This window comes from Oryzias melastigma, linkage group LG8, assembly GCF_002922805.2.
Source record: "Oryzias melastigma strain HK-1 linkage group LG8, ASM292280v2, whole genome shotgun sequence".
Classification (NCBI taxonomy): domain Eukaryota; kingdom Metazoa; phylum Chordata; class Actinopteri; order Beloniformes; family Adrianichthyidae; genus Oryzias; species Oryzias melastigma.
Window position 1 is genome coordinate 23,650,717 of NC_050519.1, and position 15,440 is coordinate 23,666,156.

A 15,440-nucleotide genomic window follows, 5' to 3' on the forward strand; every position below is an offset into this window, starting at 1 on the left:
GAGGTTCTCCTCTAAATCAGGTTTTAAACTCCTGATTTTAAAGCGTATCTTCTCTCCCTCACACTCTGTGGTCTGTCGGTAACAAACAGCTGCGGAAAAATGAGCCAGTTAGACCGAACCATTTTCAATTTAGAGGAGGGGGGTCCGGTGACGATGTTTCCAAAACAAAATATATAAACATTGTTACCTTGACATTAAAAATAAAAGTATTTGTGATTATATATTGGTTATTGGTTTACTGAAATAATGTTTTCTGTTGTGTCCTTTTGTCATCATTCGGGGCCTCCGTGCCCCCCCTCTCAGTCTGAGCTTCTAGAATCAGCTGCTCCATAAGAAGAGGAAGAAGCGCGGCTCTTCCGGGATCAAAGCTAATTGGCTGTTGACACTGAAGTCTGGCTGGTCACATGACCCAATCTGCAAGGTCAACCATGTTTGTTTGCTCTTCAGAAAATATCAAGTTAAAACCCCTGCATTTTGGATTATTTCAACTTGATAAAATGACAGAATCATTTGCGGATCTTAATCGATGCATCATTCATGCAGTTCTTACACCAGGATTTAGTGGAAATCCTCCTAAAAAGACACGTTTTTCCAGAGCTCCTCACCTTCATCCCGTAAGGTGAACCGCCCCATCTGTGGAAACTCCTTAAAGGTCTCCAGGCAGATGGTTCCTGCTGTGCGCAAACGTGCAATGCACACCTGGTCCTGCTTGACGAAGCGTGGCCTCATCTTGCTCTTCTCGCCACTCTTCTTGTCCACCAGGCAGATTAAGGCCTATGAAGGGGTCAGAAGGTCAGCGCTGCCGTGACCACCGTGAGCCGCTCTGATCATACAGGTGTCTCACCGTTATCTGCACTTCCTCAATGCAGGTATGAATGTGAAGAACAGCGTTGTACCCTGGACAGATGATGGATTTATGCTCAATGATAACAATCTGTGGAAAGAAAAGCAAGAGGCCAGCTTTTAGAAAAGGTGCATCAGTGTGCCCAACTTTCTGATGTCAAGCCACATTTTCATCAAATGTACATTTTGGTTAATCGAGGGCCTAACAACAACTTTGTTTGAAGTCTGAATTCGTCTGCTCGTTTCCTTTTTCCATTTTCTTTATATTATAATCGTTATGATAAAATTCAATGCAGTAAAGTCAATGACTACAGAAAACTTATCAAGTCATCACACTTATATGTCAAATAAATCTATGGTAGAGACAAATTGTCCCTTTATTGGAAGGGTGACATTTACGAAACGAAAGCCACATTTATTAAAGCCGTGTGTGCTTGTGAAGCGATGTCTATGTGCAGTACTACTGACGACCTTGTGGGGTCAGCACATGAACCACAACAAACTGCTTGCATGGAGGTGCAGCTGTGGGGGGGTTCTAAAAGCACCCCAGTCCACGCCTTTAATGGGACCAAGCCCTGATCATTTGCTAGCATTAGCATTAGCACAGGTTAAAAGAATAAAATCATAATTATCTTCATAATTAAACAAGCAGCAGTCAGTGAAGTTCTTGTAACCTTTGTCTAACTTTAACCGGGTTGTCAGAGAGAAATAATCCACGACTGGTTTAATATCATCCAGATGAATTTGTGGATCAGCTGATCTGCTGTTCTGATTGCAGACAGGATTACTGATATTTATACTTTGATTTATGAATGATCTCAGAGGAGGAAACTAATACAACCAGGTAGGTCATTTATTCAATAAATATTGTACACATTTCAATTACAATTGGTTAGATTACCTTTTATTATTCAGGTAAATTGCTTTAAACAGAGTTCAGCTGTTAGCTACGTTCTAAACCGTAGACACCAGAAGCGACTCTGCACCTGAACGGCGATGTGTGATGAGAAAAGGGTCAATTAGAGGTGGGCTAGCATCTTTCTCCATCTCTAAGGGGTTTAGACCACAATATGAGCCCATTGCGTGTCTGTACTTGAACCATAAGGATACTTTCAGAGATTTTTCAGACCTGGACCGGCTGGTCCACTGGGCAGCTGGGATTGTTCCTGCTAGCACTCTGGGGAAATAAGGTCTCATTTGCAACCAGATTGGTTGAACTTGAGCCGTGCTGTGAAGTCTCTAAACACAGCTGCTGCTGAAACCCTCATCTGCAGAGCTTCAACCAGGTGTGAGTAGAGCACTCTGCACTCACCTGAGCATCAAAAGTGCGTCCCGAATGGCACAGGCTCTCCCCGTTGCATAGGATGAAGCCGGGTAGAATCTCCTCCTCCTCGATACCCTTCAGGCGGAGCTTGAGGTTCTCTCCAGGCCCAGCATCTTCCGTTTCCACATCATCAGACAGCAGACTCAGCACCTCTACAACGTGCTGCAGGTTCAAACACAGAGAATTGACATTTTCCTCCGCTCTGCTGCTGAGGGAAGAATCCCAAAGATCTTGAGCAGACTCACCCGGTTCGGCATCATCACTAGCTGTTGCGCTTTGCTGATTGAGCCTGACTCCAGCTTTCCCAAAATGACAGTGCCCATGTCCTGAGAAGACCCACAATCCAGCAGGTGAAGAGGGTTATCCAGCACTTTGACGATCAGCATGCATCAGTTCAGGACCAAATCTCACCTTGTATTTATCTACAATGGGCAATCTGACCGGGCCGTCACTGGATCTATTGAAGTTTGGGAGACTGTCCAGGTGTGGAATGAATGGTAGACCTCTGTAGGAGCAAACACAGCTGTGTTAGGATGAAACCTCTTGAAGGAGTGACTGGACACTGACAGAGCAGGACACCTACGTGTACCAGGGGCACAGGTCTGTGGGCTCCTTCAGGTTGGCCCCCGTCAGCCCAGAACATGGCATGAAGTGGATGTCCTTCTTTGGGTTGAAGCCCACTTTCTTTAGGAATGGCACCAGTTTTTCTTTACACTCTTCATACCTGAGAATTCAGACATCCACGACCCGAGTCAGACTGAGCTACAGCCCAGAACCAGCCGGGCAGACCGGGTTTGTCTGGCAGCTCTTTCTGCTAAACTGCAGTATTGTGTTAAATTTAATCAATATTTCATGAAATTTGCACCAAACAAAGTGCTGTTTCCACTCTATTTTCTTTCTACATTTGGAGTGACACTGTGAATATGTGACACTGATTGGCTGGTGAGCAACCAGGGTGCATGGCAGGTTAGCGAATGGTGACACCTGTGGGTCATTGTTCAATTCAGAAAACACAGCTGAAATAACCTCAACGTGGGTTTTCAACATTCCCTTCTCCTCACCTCTCCAAGCTCCAGTTGACTGTTGGGTCATCCATCTTGTTGACCAGAACAATCAGGTGTTTGACTCCAGCCGTTTTAGCCAGCATGGCATGCTCTCGTGTCTGCCCACCTTTCTCAAAACCAGTCTCAAACTCGCCTTTTCTAGCAGAGATTACCTGCAGGAAAATAAATACCCACATCAGGACAGTTCAGGCTTCCACATCGTGCTGTAATTTCTGATAATGCACATTTTTTTAAGTGTGCATTATTCTTCTTAAACAACAGTCACAAGAAGAATAAATATCCAATTTTTAGTACTATATTCTTGCTATTTTTTGGAGTTGAAATAACTTTTTTACAAAAAGCGCACTATTTGATACGTGGTGTGGTGCGTTGTCATGGTAACAACACCAACCTTGACTGCAGCAGTAAAGGAAAGCGATATGTAAATGCTGATCATCACGATTGGTTAAATAAAGCATCAGTTCAGAGAGAACGTTGCCCTCTTACCGGTTGTTTTTGTCCAGATATTCAAGCTGAAGTTTGTTGTAGAGAAGCCTGCGCAGTGATACAGAACGTTTGGGTTGTACGACCAGAACTTCTTTTTTAGGTGTCTATTTATCCTTTCTTAATCCACACTCAGCCGCCAATCAAAATGGAGCATTCATCCAGACCGCAGTATAAACAATGATTGCCACACTTCTATGCTTTGGTTGTGTACAACAGGCAGGGTGACCATCAGCTGTTTTATCAAACCCAGAGTGTGCCTCCATACTGTTACTCTTCCGCACGACTGCACTTTATTTAGAAACCCAGGTATGACGGTCTGTTTTTGAGATGAGCTTTATAATTTTTTCAGCTTAAAGCTGTGTAGTTTGCATGTCTGCGGGATCATTTTTCAGCACAGCTTCAGCTTTGTGATCTCAGCTTTTTTAACAGTACAGCTTTTCTCAATGGCTTTAACTCATTTTGAAGAACAGAAATGACATTCTGAAAGCTCTCTGTGCTTTAGCTACAACACTCTGTATGGTTCAGCAGCAGAATGTCCTCTCTCCACAACAGTTCCCTCCTGTTTCAAAAAGCATATCCGTCTCATTCAAAACCCCAGCTTCCAAAACGACACTTTCCTTCTCAAAGACTCTTAATCAGAAGGACTTTCTATAACCTACTTTTGGTTACTTTTTTGTTGAATGCTCCTCCTTTAGCGTCTCTTCGTGAGGTAAACAAGTTCACGCCATGAAACTGAACTCAACTGTCTCCTTGTTTTTCTTATGTACTGATTTAGCTTTAATAACTAATAAATGAGCGGAGAGCTTGAAATACTGGTATTGATCAACGCGTTTCAAAGAGCTGGACAAGATAACCATCATGCCTGTAATTCATTTAGGAAGCCTTCACTCACCAGGACAGCCAGGTCTGCCTGCGATGCCCCTCCAATCATGTTGGGAACAAAGCTTTTGTGACCAGGAGCATCCAGGATAGTAAAGTGCTTTTTATCCGTCTCGAAGTAGGCTCGCCCCACCTCCACCGTTTTGCCTTTGTCCCTCTCCTCCTGGTTGGTGTCTAATGCCCAGGACAGATACCTGAAGACAAACAGCACACACATGGTCAAAAGTGGAAACCACCAAAAACCAACATCTGAGAGCTGAACAGCTGAAGCTTCATGAATGCTTCATTTATGACGCGCTTTCAAAAAAGTAAAAACAAAAATGAGAATTTATTTGACAGAGGATCTCAAAGGTCCATGCATACTGGCACCATGTCAAAGCAGTAATAATAAAAAATAAACTGCTTTTCCAAGCATGTGATGCTCCTGTAGTTTGTTTAGACTGTGGCAGGTAACAGGTGAGGGCATTTTTGTAATCCCACCTGCAACCAGTGGAAATTGAGAAACAGAGGACTCAATCTTTGTGTTGTCACAGAGAGCATGGAGAAAACAAAATAAGATAATAGAGGACTCTGGGATATGATATGATATGTTTTTCTCTCATATCCCAGAGTATTACGATATATCATGATATTTAGTTCTGCGACCGATTCTCGATGGGTTCTCACCGAGTATCGATCTTATATTTTCATTTGAAGAGGCTGTTCCACTGAGCGTCCGAGTTGCGTGACGGAACTGTTGAGCAGCTGCTGCTTTCCAGTGGATGGTCGTTGGGCAATCCGGGATCATCTGACAGTGGAGCAAATCTGTTTTGCAGCGTCACCGCTCCGTTCATGTTTGGCTTCTTTCCTCCGGTGTACGGGAGTAGATGAGGTCCTCTGTCTCGTAGGAAGAGAAGGCCAGTCAGCCTCAGAGGCTTCAGCTCTCTATGGGGGGTAGGTCCTCCCATGTCCTCCAATTCTCCAGCTGTTGGACTTATTCTTTGGCTTTGCTCCAAGATGGTTCCAGGGAGGATTATCTTTCGATTGTTTGTTATTGTCCACAGATGTTGTCTTTCTCTCCGTAGAATCTGTGCCATTTAGCTGCGTGTTAGCTCTCTCTTCTCTGCTGAGATGAGGTAGTGGCAAAGTTGTGTTGTTTCCATAGAGTCCATTTACCTCCACGTTCACTTCTATGTGGCGAACCTTAGTTTCCAGCGCTGTGATCTTTTCCAGAAGGTCTTGGTAATCCTTTGTGGAAAGGGAAGGCATCTTGCTGCTGGTTAGCCTTGTGTTAGCTGCTGCTCCGTATATCAGGCTTCAGCTGCGTGAAGGCCAAGTACACGTAGTGCTCAAGATAAAATGTTTTAAGAGGAATGCAGGAAAAAAATCCTTTTGTTTAGAGTAAAAAAGAAAAATAAATCTGACCCGATGGTTTAAAAGTATTCAAACGTTATTGCTGATGTGATTAAAAAAAGAAAAGAGGAAAATAATCAGCGAAAATTAAAAGCAGAATGGGGAGCAAAGCAATGTGCGTCCGGAGACTAGAAAAGCAGTTAATTGAAGCACTTAACATTATATAAATTAAAGTTGTTTATTACTATTCTGTAATAGAATTTGAATTTGTAAATATGTATTGCTATTATTATGTGTGTTTTAGGGTTATTACCTATTGACTGCTGACTGACCAAATGGAAAAATGATAAAAATTGGAAAAATAATCTCAAGTGTCAGTCTGAGTAAATCAGCCTTCATTTTTGGATGCTCAGCCCTTTTCAAGTGAGAGAAAAGTGCACAAAAAATTAGGCCAATTTTAAGAGAGGCTGTAAAACATTATATTCATCATCCTTTGGTGTGACGTTCTTTTGGAGGTAGATAGCTGTCACCACTTGAATTATTTAATATTTGTTCTGTTTACAACAATTCTGCACTAAGTAGTGCGACTGCTGATCATGTTTACTATTGTTAACATTGAATCTGACAGATAATTCCAATTCAGTTGTAGTCAATGTTTGTCAAAGACATAGTATTACTGATTTCAGCAATGTTGCACAAAAGTGTCTTTAATTTGTTGTACAAAATAAGAACAGTTGTTTATTATGATTGTGTTTAAGCGAGTGTTTAAACGAGGATATATTTTCCCCAAAAATGTGTTCTTCTATATAATGCTAGTTATTAGAGAGGATTTTTACCAATTATCGCAGTATCGCGATATCATCGATATGGTGAGCCATGTAACGCGTATCGTATCGTGAGGTACCCAGTGATTCCCAGCCCTAATAACCAGCCAGTTGCCTACTAGTGTGTGCTGCTTGGACGGCATTAGCAGCTGGCTGGAGTTTGTTCTTTTCCTCTCACTCACATTACATGCCATCTCAGATTTGGCATGGGAGTCCCCCATCTTCATCCCCATTGCTTTAAGCTGAAGCCTCTTTTCACACTTGGAGCAAAACGCCTCAAAACTTTGTGTGGTTTTAGTTTTATCCAAAGCTGAGAAGACGCTTTATCCATCTATACCACATTAAAAATGTACATGTCCCCATGACCCTAACAGTAGCTCCTTACTATGTTGTTTATGGAATAAGAGACTAGTGTGCTTCTGTTCCTGTTTTTTTCTTTTTCAAATCAGTGGGCTGCATCCAGTGTATTGGTGCATAGTGGTTGATTCTGCCACTCCTTATTTACATTATTTGATCAAAATAATTGTGGTTGAAAATTTTGATTTTTGACAAGAAATGTGATACGGAGAAATTTCAAACAACACCATTTTAAAGGTGCAGAGGACAACACCTTGTTGACAGTGACATCAAATACCTCTAAAAGAGGAACAGAGTGGAACCACACATTGCATCTTTTCTGAACAGGTCATGTACACAGAACGCAGACCAAATAAAGACCCATCCAAAGGGGAAAAGTCATGTGAAGCAGACAGAAAAGCAAACGTACCAGGTCTCTCGGTTCTTCTCCTTTGCTTCTCTTTCATACTTCTCCAGAGTCCTTTTGTCCACCATCCCCGTCAGGTACCTTTATTAGATAAAAGTGCAATGCAAAAATTTCAGCCCTAATTTCACAAGAACTGTCTTTTTTTCACAAACAAACAGATGTAGAAAATAAAAAAGCAAAAGAGCAGTTACTCACATGATCTGTCCCCCGATGGTGGATTTTCCAGCATCTAGGACCACAAAGCAAATCATCTTGTTGTAAATGGTTTCAGAGATGATGTTCTTAACCAAGTAACTGCACTGATGAAAAGCACCTAACTTACAAGAACAATCATCTCAATGAACCATTCAGTTGTTTTCTACTCTATATGACGGCTTGACCCAGCTGCATGTACCATCACTTGATCAGAGATGAAAATGGGATTTACACAAATCTAATGTTTTCCATCTGTGCAGCAGAAAGGCACAACGTCATTGTGATCTCTTGTAGAGTTTTTTTCTTACCTTCATGCCTCTATAGACAGGTCTGCTCACCTGCAGCCATGCTCAGGTTTACTCACTTCTGTGGGTAAACCAGCTTAGGGACCATTGACTACTATCATTAAAAGTGTGTAAAATGTAATGCTACGTTCACACCACCTTCAACACGACCTCTTCCAGTGAAGTCTCTGTAAACACGCATAAATGTGTTTCAGGCTTCACATTCCAACACGTCACTACACACACTTTTAAGAGGTTCCAGGTTCTACTTTAGATGTGCATTCATTGAAGGTGTGTTGAAAGTTACACCAGGATGAACTTTACCCAATCAGGGACCTTGATTTGGTGGTGAGGTATGGAGGGCGTCTTTCTTAATTCACATAAGTACCAACCAAATAATTTCAATTTTCATCCATCCAGTAAATAGACAGACACATAGCAATAAACATTATATTAAAAAGTAAGAATCGTGATTCGAGTCGTGAATCGTTGAGCTTGATTCGTGAATCGAATCGGATCGCCACCTAAGCAATGATCCACAGCTCTAGTCCGGTGTGAACACCAGGGGCTAAATGAGCATTCACAGACATAACTTCTGAAAGAAATGAATTAGCTTTAACATCGGTGCTTTAGCTCCAGTGTTTACATTCTTTTGGTTATGATAACTCTTCAACATTTGACGCAATTAACGAAACTCCATCTTATTCTGAAGAAACAGCCTCGCGCTGTTGAAAGGTGGATGTGATCAACATGAATCAGCTGATTCTGCTGCGAAAAAATAACTTCTTTACTTATGGACTCTCCACCAATATGTAATGTTTTGAACATAAAATATTGAAGAACTTTGAGGATAGAAAACTGTGGAGAACATTTTCAGGTTTTGCTGTTTAATGATCCAAAACAGCAGTGATTTTTTATCCTCTTTATGTTGTTTATGTTAGTCAGATCTGAATCTTTGCGTTTTATCAGTTTTGTTCATTCTGATCTGTTGTTCTAAATAAAAATGTAAATTATGGTGATTTCATAAAAATAATTGTAATTTTTATCCATCCAGTAAATAAACATACACATAGCAATAAAAATTATATGAAAAAGTAAGAATCGTGGTTCGGTTCGTGAATCGTTGAGCTTGATTCAAGAGTCGAATCAGATCGCCACCTAAGCAATGATCCACAGCTCTAATGGGGAGAACTCCACACAGAAAGGTCCACCATTGGTGGTTCTGTTTCAGGTCCATTCTTCAAAATCATTCTAACTTCAGCCTCTCAATCAAATGAGACAAAAGAAGAAACTTCAGGTGCATGTGCACTGACCTACGTGTCCGATAAACACAACGTTGATGTGCTCTTTCTTTGGAGCATCTGGTTGAATGGGGGGGATTTTAGGCACTGAAATTTCTTCCTCCTCCTCAAGGGTTTCTGGTGGCTCGTCGTCCACTGTTGGTACCTCCTCCGGACCATCGTCCCCGCCTCCTGGCTCTTCTTCACTCGTTTCTACTTCTTTCTCATCCCAGGTCTCTTCTGTAGTCACGTCTGCTTCACCATTCTCCACAGGCCCTGCAGACACAGGAAACAGGAAGTTGAACTTTGGCACTCTTATTCTATCATGACATTAGAAACATCACCGCTTTACAGATGAAACTAAAGTTCACTAAGATCAAAACTGTGAACATGGTTTGCTCTTCATTGTTGTTAACGTTTTGCATGCACATGATCCTAATCCTCTTCATTCATGATTCAGATAAAGAATTATTTCAAAGCTAAACACACAAGCACTTCTGTTTTTATTTGCAATGTCAGCTGAAACTGTTCACTGTAAAAAGAATCACAAAGTCAATGCAGATGAACACATAGTAAAACTATGTTACCAATATGTAGTGATTAGAACGTAAAATATTGAAGAACTTTGAGGATAGAAAACTGTGGAGAACATTTTCAGGTTTTGTTGTTAAATGATCCAAAACAGCAGTGATTTTTATCGTTTATATGTTTTACTGCTGAACCAGAAGATTGACAAATAAAAGTTTAAAATGACAAACAAAATGTCTTTTTATCTGAATCTTTGCGTTTTTTTAATCAGTTTTGTTGATTCTGATCTCCTGTTCTAAATAAAGGTATAAATGATGATTAAATAAAAATAATTTCAATCTTCATCCATCCAGTAAATAGACATACACATAGCTTGATTTGTGAATCGAATCGGATCACCACCTAAGCAATGATCCACAGCCCTAAAGATGACCCACTTTTAATGTAAACATGCCTAGGATAACACAACGGTTACAGAAAATACTTAAATGCGGAAATTCCATGGAGCCCCTGAATGCATCTCCTGCTGCAACAAATGGTTAAAGCTGTGCAGTAAAGTCAGAGTTAAATGTTTGAACCAACTCTGGGACTGTTGGTTGTGTGCAAGCATGTGTGTTAGGGGGGACAGACACAAGTCATGGTTGTGAGTTTGAGCTTCCTGTCAGAGATTAGTGTATAGATGAATTTCAAGTGGGACAGAGAACATTTATCTTTTTATTTCTGTCAAGTCAATATTAACAAGTGTTCACATTTGCATATCTGCACCCGTTTACCTCTGGAGGAAAAGACACCAAAATGCTGATTTTTTTTTCTCTGAGAATCAGCTGATCATGTAAGCAGTTCCATTTGTCAAAGGGAAAAACGGCTGCAACCTTAAAACGGGGGTTCTGGCTCAGGACTTTTGGCTAATGATTTTGGGCGCCATGATGCTTTTTGGCGGCCGCCTCCGGCAGGGGGGAGGGCAGGGACTTCTGGCTATTGATTTTCAAGCGCCATGTTTTTTCTCTGTGGCCAGATTCTCTTGGACTTTGGACAATGAAAGAGGTTTCACTAAAAATTGGTCAGCTGAACAGAAGAAAATGTACGAGAAGAAACAGGGGAAAAAAAATTAGGGGGTGTGGGAGCAAAAAAAATTCTGATATCCTGAGTGGACATGGCACACAGTGAACAAACATTTATATGTAAAGTTTAATCACATTTATACTATGTTTACTAGTTATAACTTAACTACCTCAAAGAGAAGTGCACTGTTTGAATCAAATAAAAATAGGGGACAACATGGTTTGTTTGATTTGTATTTGTGTTTTTTGTGTTAGATTAGATTTCTGTTATCAGTATTCTGTATAGATACTCAGAATCAGATCAGAGCCAAACAAACCCGATCAAGATATCACTAACGGCATATTTTCATTTAATTTATCTCAACAAAAAAAAGAAAAAAAAGTAATATAGATGTGCTAATTCAGTGATTTCTGACAGCATGGTTGTGGAACAAGATTTGGATAAACTCTCCAACAACATTTTGACGTTGAAAGTGATTTTACTTCTGCTGCTTAAATAATTAACATCACAAAACCAATAAGACTTTTGTTTTAGAATCTTACAAAAGAGCTCTTTATTTAAATCTAGACCTAAACTTAGCATTTTTTGTTACCAGGCAGTACGGCTGCCACGATTAGTCGCAACTACGTCGACTATTAAAATAGGATACAACTGTTTTGGTCGTCGAAGTGTCGTTTTTTGTTTGTTTTCTTCCTTGTTTTGATCTCAAAACTACAACACGCGGTTTCTAATGCCGGGTCTGCCTCTCTCTTTGTCACACATGCGCAGTAGTGCTCATCCGGTCACTGGGAATGTCACAGGAAGTTCTGGGAAGCCTCAGGGAGCATAATAATGTGCTAACGGAGCCTGAACATGTGGGAAACATGAGAAAAACAAAAGGAAAGTATCCAATACAATATCCGCGAGATGATGAATGAACACATGAAGAGGAAGCATGTTGAGACTGAGTTTGAAAACCCTGAAACGAGAGCTTCGTCTGGCTAAACTAAGCTAATGTTGGTGCTAATGGAGAGCTAGCTAGCTCTACCGCGGCAGTTTTCTGGGTTCAAACAGATCATGTGTGGCTGTCATTAATGTGGTTTGTGGAGGTAAACAAGATCTGCAGCAGATCTGTTTCTACAGTTCCTCTCTGTCTGCAGAGTGAATGGTTCTAAATTGGCGCTCTTCAAACCAAACGCCACGAAGGTGGCACGGATTATGAATTTATACTGGAAATGAACCGCTGAGCCAAGGCTGCATTCATATTCCGCACAGCGATCATGCCGTTCGATTCGAAGAGTGGATTTTGAAATATTCACCGCACAGATAGAGAGGCTGTGTGTCGGTACGGATCTGTAGCGGAGTTGTGGTGTGAAAACTGTTATGATTCACAGAAGTGAAGTACTGAGCTAGCCTAAAAATCTAGAGCTAAGTTGACACGTGTTACATTCGCTGCATTAAGCATACAACTAAATATAACTTAAAGACACAAAAACAGACAAAAACAGCATAACAACAACATTAAAGAAGCCGTACAGATTTATGGGCGGTCCACCAAACTGAAAAATATGATGTAATTTGGGTCTGCGCATGTGCAGTGAGTGTAGGTAGTGAAAGAATGAAAGTATTGTAGTACATTCTAACATCCCCTGATTTTCTCCCTTTAAAAAAATATAAATGTTCCCACTTTTTTAAGATGTCTCAAAGCACTTCGTTTATAAGAACATCCTGAGGATTTTTTATATATATGAATATCTTCGGTTCAAAGATGTCATTACTGTTATGTTTTATTAAAAGGCCTTAGTGAGCAAATATTTGAGTGTGTTTATATGTGTATAGGTTTGAAATACTTCATATGTTTTATTAAATATATATATTAAATCTTTAAAAAAATAATTCAGGCTTTTATTAAGTTTTCTGTTGTTGATATAGATTGCTCATTTGACCGAAGCCCTGTTTAAATGCCAGAAAAGCTGCATGATTCATTTAAGGCTTAATAAACTATTGTATTTTTGTTTAGTTAGCATATAGTTTAAACACTTCAAGTTTAAAGATAATGATGTCAAGATGCATGCCTCACATCCAATAGATGCGCGACCCAATTAGTCGACTAATTGAAAAAAATAATCGAAGATTAGTCGACTATTAAAATAATCATTTGTGGCAGCACTACCAGGCATTGGCACCTGCATGTTCATGACTAATCACCCCCTGGATGCATTTTGAAATTGTATTCAGACATCGTTCCTCAACAGCATCTATAAATTCTGCTCATTATCTGGTCTGCTGTGATGGTGAGACCTGCATACATACCAGAGCTTCGTGAAACCTTCAGGCTGGAAAGTTTGTCAGCAACTGAAAGAGAAAACAATGAATAATAAATGAACTATATTTAGACAAATGCTAAATCAAATATGTCATATTTTCTGTTTACCAACTAATGATTTGTTTCACTGAGATCCTCCTAACTCGTATTCATTCAGCTTCTGGTGTTTAACAACATTGAGTGTAGCAGGGCCCCGCGAGGGTCTACAGAAGCAGCCGGGTAGGGTCCAGCATCAGTGCGACCCGAAACAGGGATAAAGCAGGTTCAGAAGTGGATCATTCTAGCTGGCCCCCACCCCATGTGATCATTCAGATGTCCAGCAGTAGGAATATGTCTGTTTGCACCATAATGAAGTTATCAGCTAATGCTCTACTTTTAAACACTATGACAAAGGACACAATGAGCGACCTTTATCATGTTTGCTGCAGACAAATACTCATTAAATGACAGTAACAGTTTAAAGATAACGAGATGTTAGTCTGCATCTAAATAATGTGCACCCATAATAAAAAAAATGTCTGCGATGTTCATGCACTGCAATTTCAATGGAGAAATCCAGAGGATTGCAAAACATCACCACTCTTTGTTTATAATAGTAAAAATTTGCTTGAACAAGATTTGAATGTAATCTGTTAAAATATGCTCCAAACATGTCTTAAGGAATCGTTTCCTTATGAAGTGATGCTGAACACAACAAAAAAACAATGTTACCCAAAGCAAAATCATGAAACCTGATAAGCTCAGATCTTATTACAAGGCCAAAAATAAACAAAAAATGATAATCCTCATATTAACGCACTTCTTAAAACAAGCCACAAATACCCATTTTTAAAAAATATATATATATGTCACGTTTTTTTTAATAGATAGACCTGGGGTTTAACTTCTATTCAGGTGTAACTTATGTACAACTTTCTTAAATAAACAGCAACATCCACTAGAGGGCGTTGTTGGTGTGAATTAGTATTTCCTTCTGATAGTAACACAGAAGAAGAAGCAATGTAAATGTAATCGGAAACTACATGCTTTTACATTTTTTTTTTGTTCAAAGTTCAAACATGTTAGTGTATATTTTAATGCATTGAAGAACTTTTTATGATTTCTCAAATATATATTTTAAAGCTTAAAGGGGTCATTTTAGGTTTTTATCTTCTTGTTTATGCTTTTTTATTTTTTACTTTTTATTGATCCAGAAAATGATCCAAACTGTGACCCTAAAACTGTGACACGATCCGAACTGTGAGTTTTGGGATCTGTTACACCCCTAGTATATGCTGAGTGGCAAAAAAGTATTTAGTCAGCCACCAATTGTGCAAGTTCTCCCACTTGCTGGGAGAGGCCTGTCATTTTCATCCTAGGTATACCTCAGCTTATTTATATTAGGTGCTTTTCGGAAAAAGAAAAAAAAAATTATATATATATATTAACATTGTAACTTTTGTTGCAACTTTTCACAAAAGGTGCCGTAATATCAGATGTTTTAGGCCTCAACAATCATAAATATCTGCTGCAAAATCCTGGGAGGTCTGTAATCTGCAATAGGAAAGCAGTTTGGTGTGAAGTGGGGTTGCCATGATTAGTCGACTAATCGTATATTAAAATAGTCGACAACTAATTTAATATTGGATTAGTCATTAGTTTGTAATCTATAGAGTCAGAGTGTAGTAAAGTTTAACACATTTGTGAGCGTTCAGCCCCCCAAAACCTTATCTTTAGTGAAAAATAGTTCCTTGTTTCAAATGCCAACCTCATTTAATTTAATCTTGTTTTAATTTCAGAAACTAATGAAAGACAGGAGCTGCACGATTCATTAAAAGTTTAAGAAACTATCATCTTCAATGTCTTTATTTTTAGTTATTTTAAAGCCAACAATGAAGGTTAAGATGGGTCTTTCACATCCGCATGACCCGATTAGTCAACTAATCGGTAAAAACAATCTGTGATTAGTCAACTATTAAAATAATCGTTTGTAGCAGCCCTAATGTGAAGAAATTAACTGTGGGAGCAATTATTAAGAATGGAAGACGTACAAGATCACTGATAATCTCCCTCCATCTGGGGCTCCCCGCGAGATCTCACCCCTAGGGTCAAAATGACCACAAGAACAGTGAGCAAAAATCCCAGAACCACACGGGGGACCGAGTGAATGACCTGCAGAGAGCTGGACCAAAGTACCGAAGACTACCATCAGTAACACACTACACTGCTATGCAGGGACTCAAACCTGCAGTGGCAGACGTGTCCTCCTGCTAAAGCCAGAACATGCAGGCC

General features: G+C 39.9%; 1 protein-coding gene across 1 annotated transcript in view; it reads right to left on the minus strand.

The window, feature by feature from the left end:
- Positions 1-15,440, minus strand: part of gspt1l (G1 to S phase transition 1, like) — a gene marked incomplete at its 5' end in the record, with an annotated part of 20,589 nt that overhangs the window by 3,107 nt on the left and 2,042 nt on the right. The window contains 12 exon segments of the mRNA XM_024290498.1: positions 606-774; positions 845-934; positions 2,156-2,329; positions 2,413-2,493; positions 2,579-2,672; positions 2,751-2,891; positions 3,229-3,383; positions 4,610-4,790; positions 7,519-7,596; positions 7,711-7,744; positions 9,308-9,550; positions 13,157-13,198. Coding sequence (XP_024146266.1) covers positions 606-774; positions 845-934; positions 2,156-2,329; positions 2,413-2,493; positions 2,579-2,672; positions 2,751-2,891; positions 3,229-3,383; positions 4,610-4,790; positions 7,519-7,596; positions 7,711-7,744; positions 9,308-9,550; positions 13,157-13,198 — 1,482 coding nt within the window.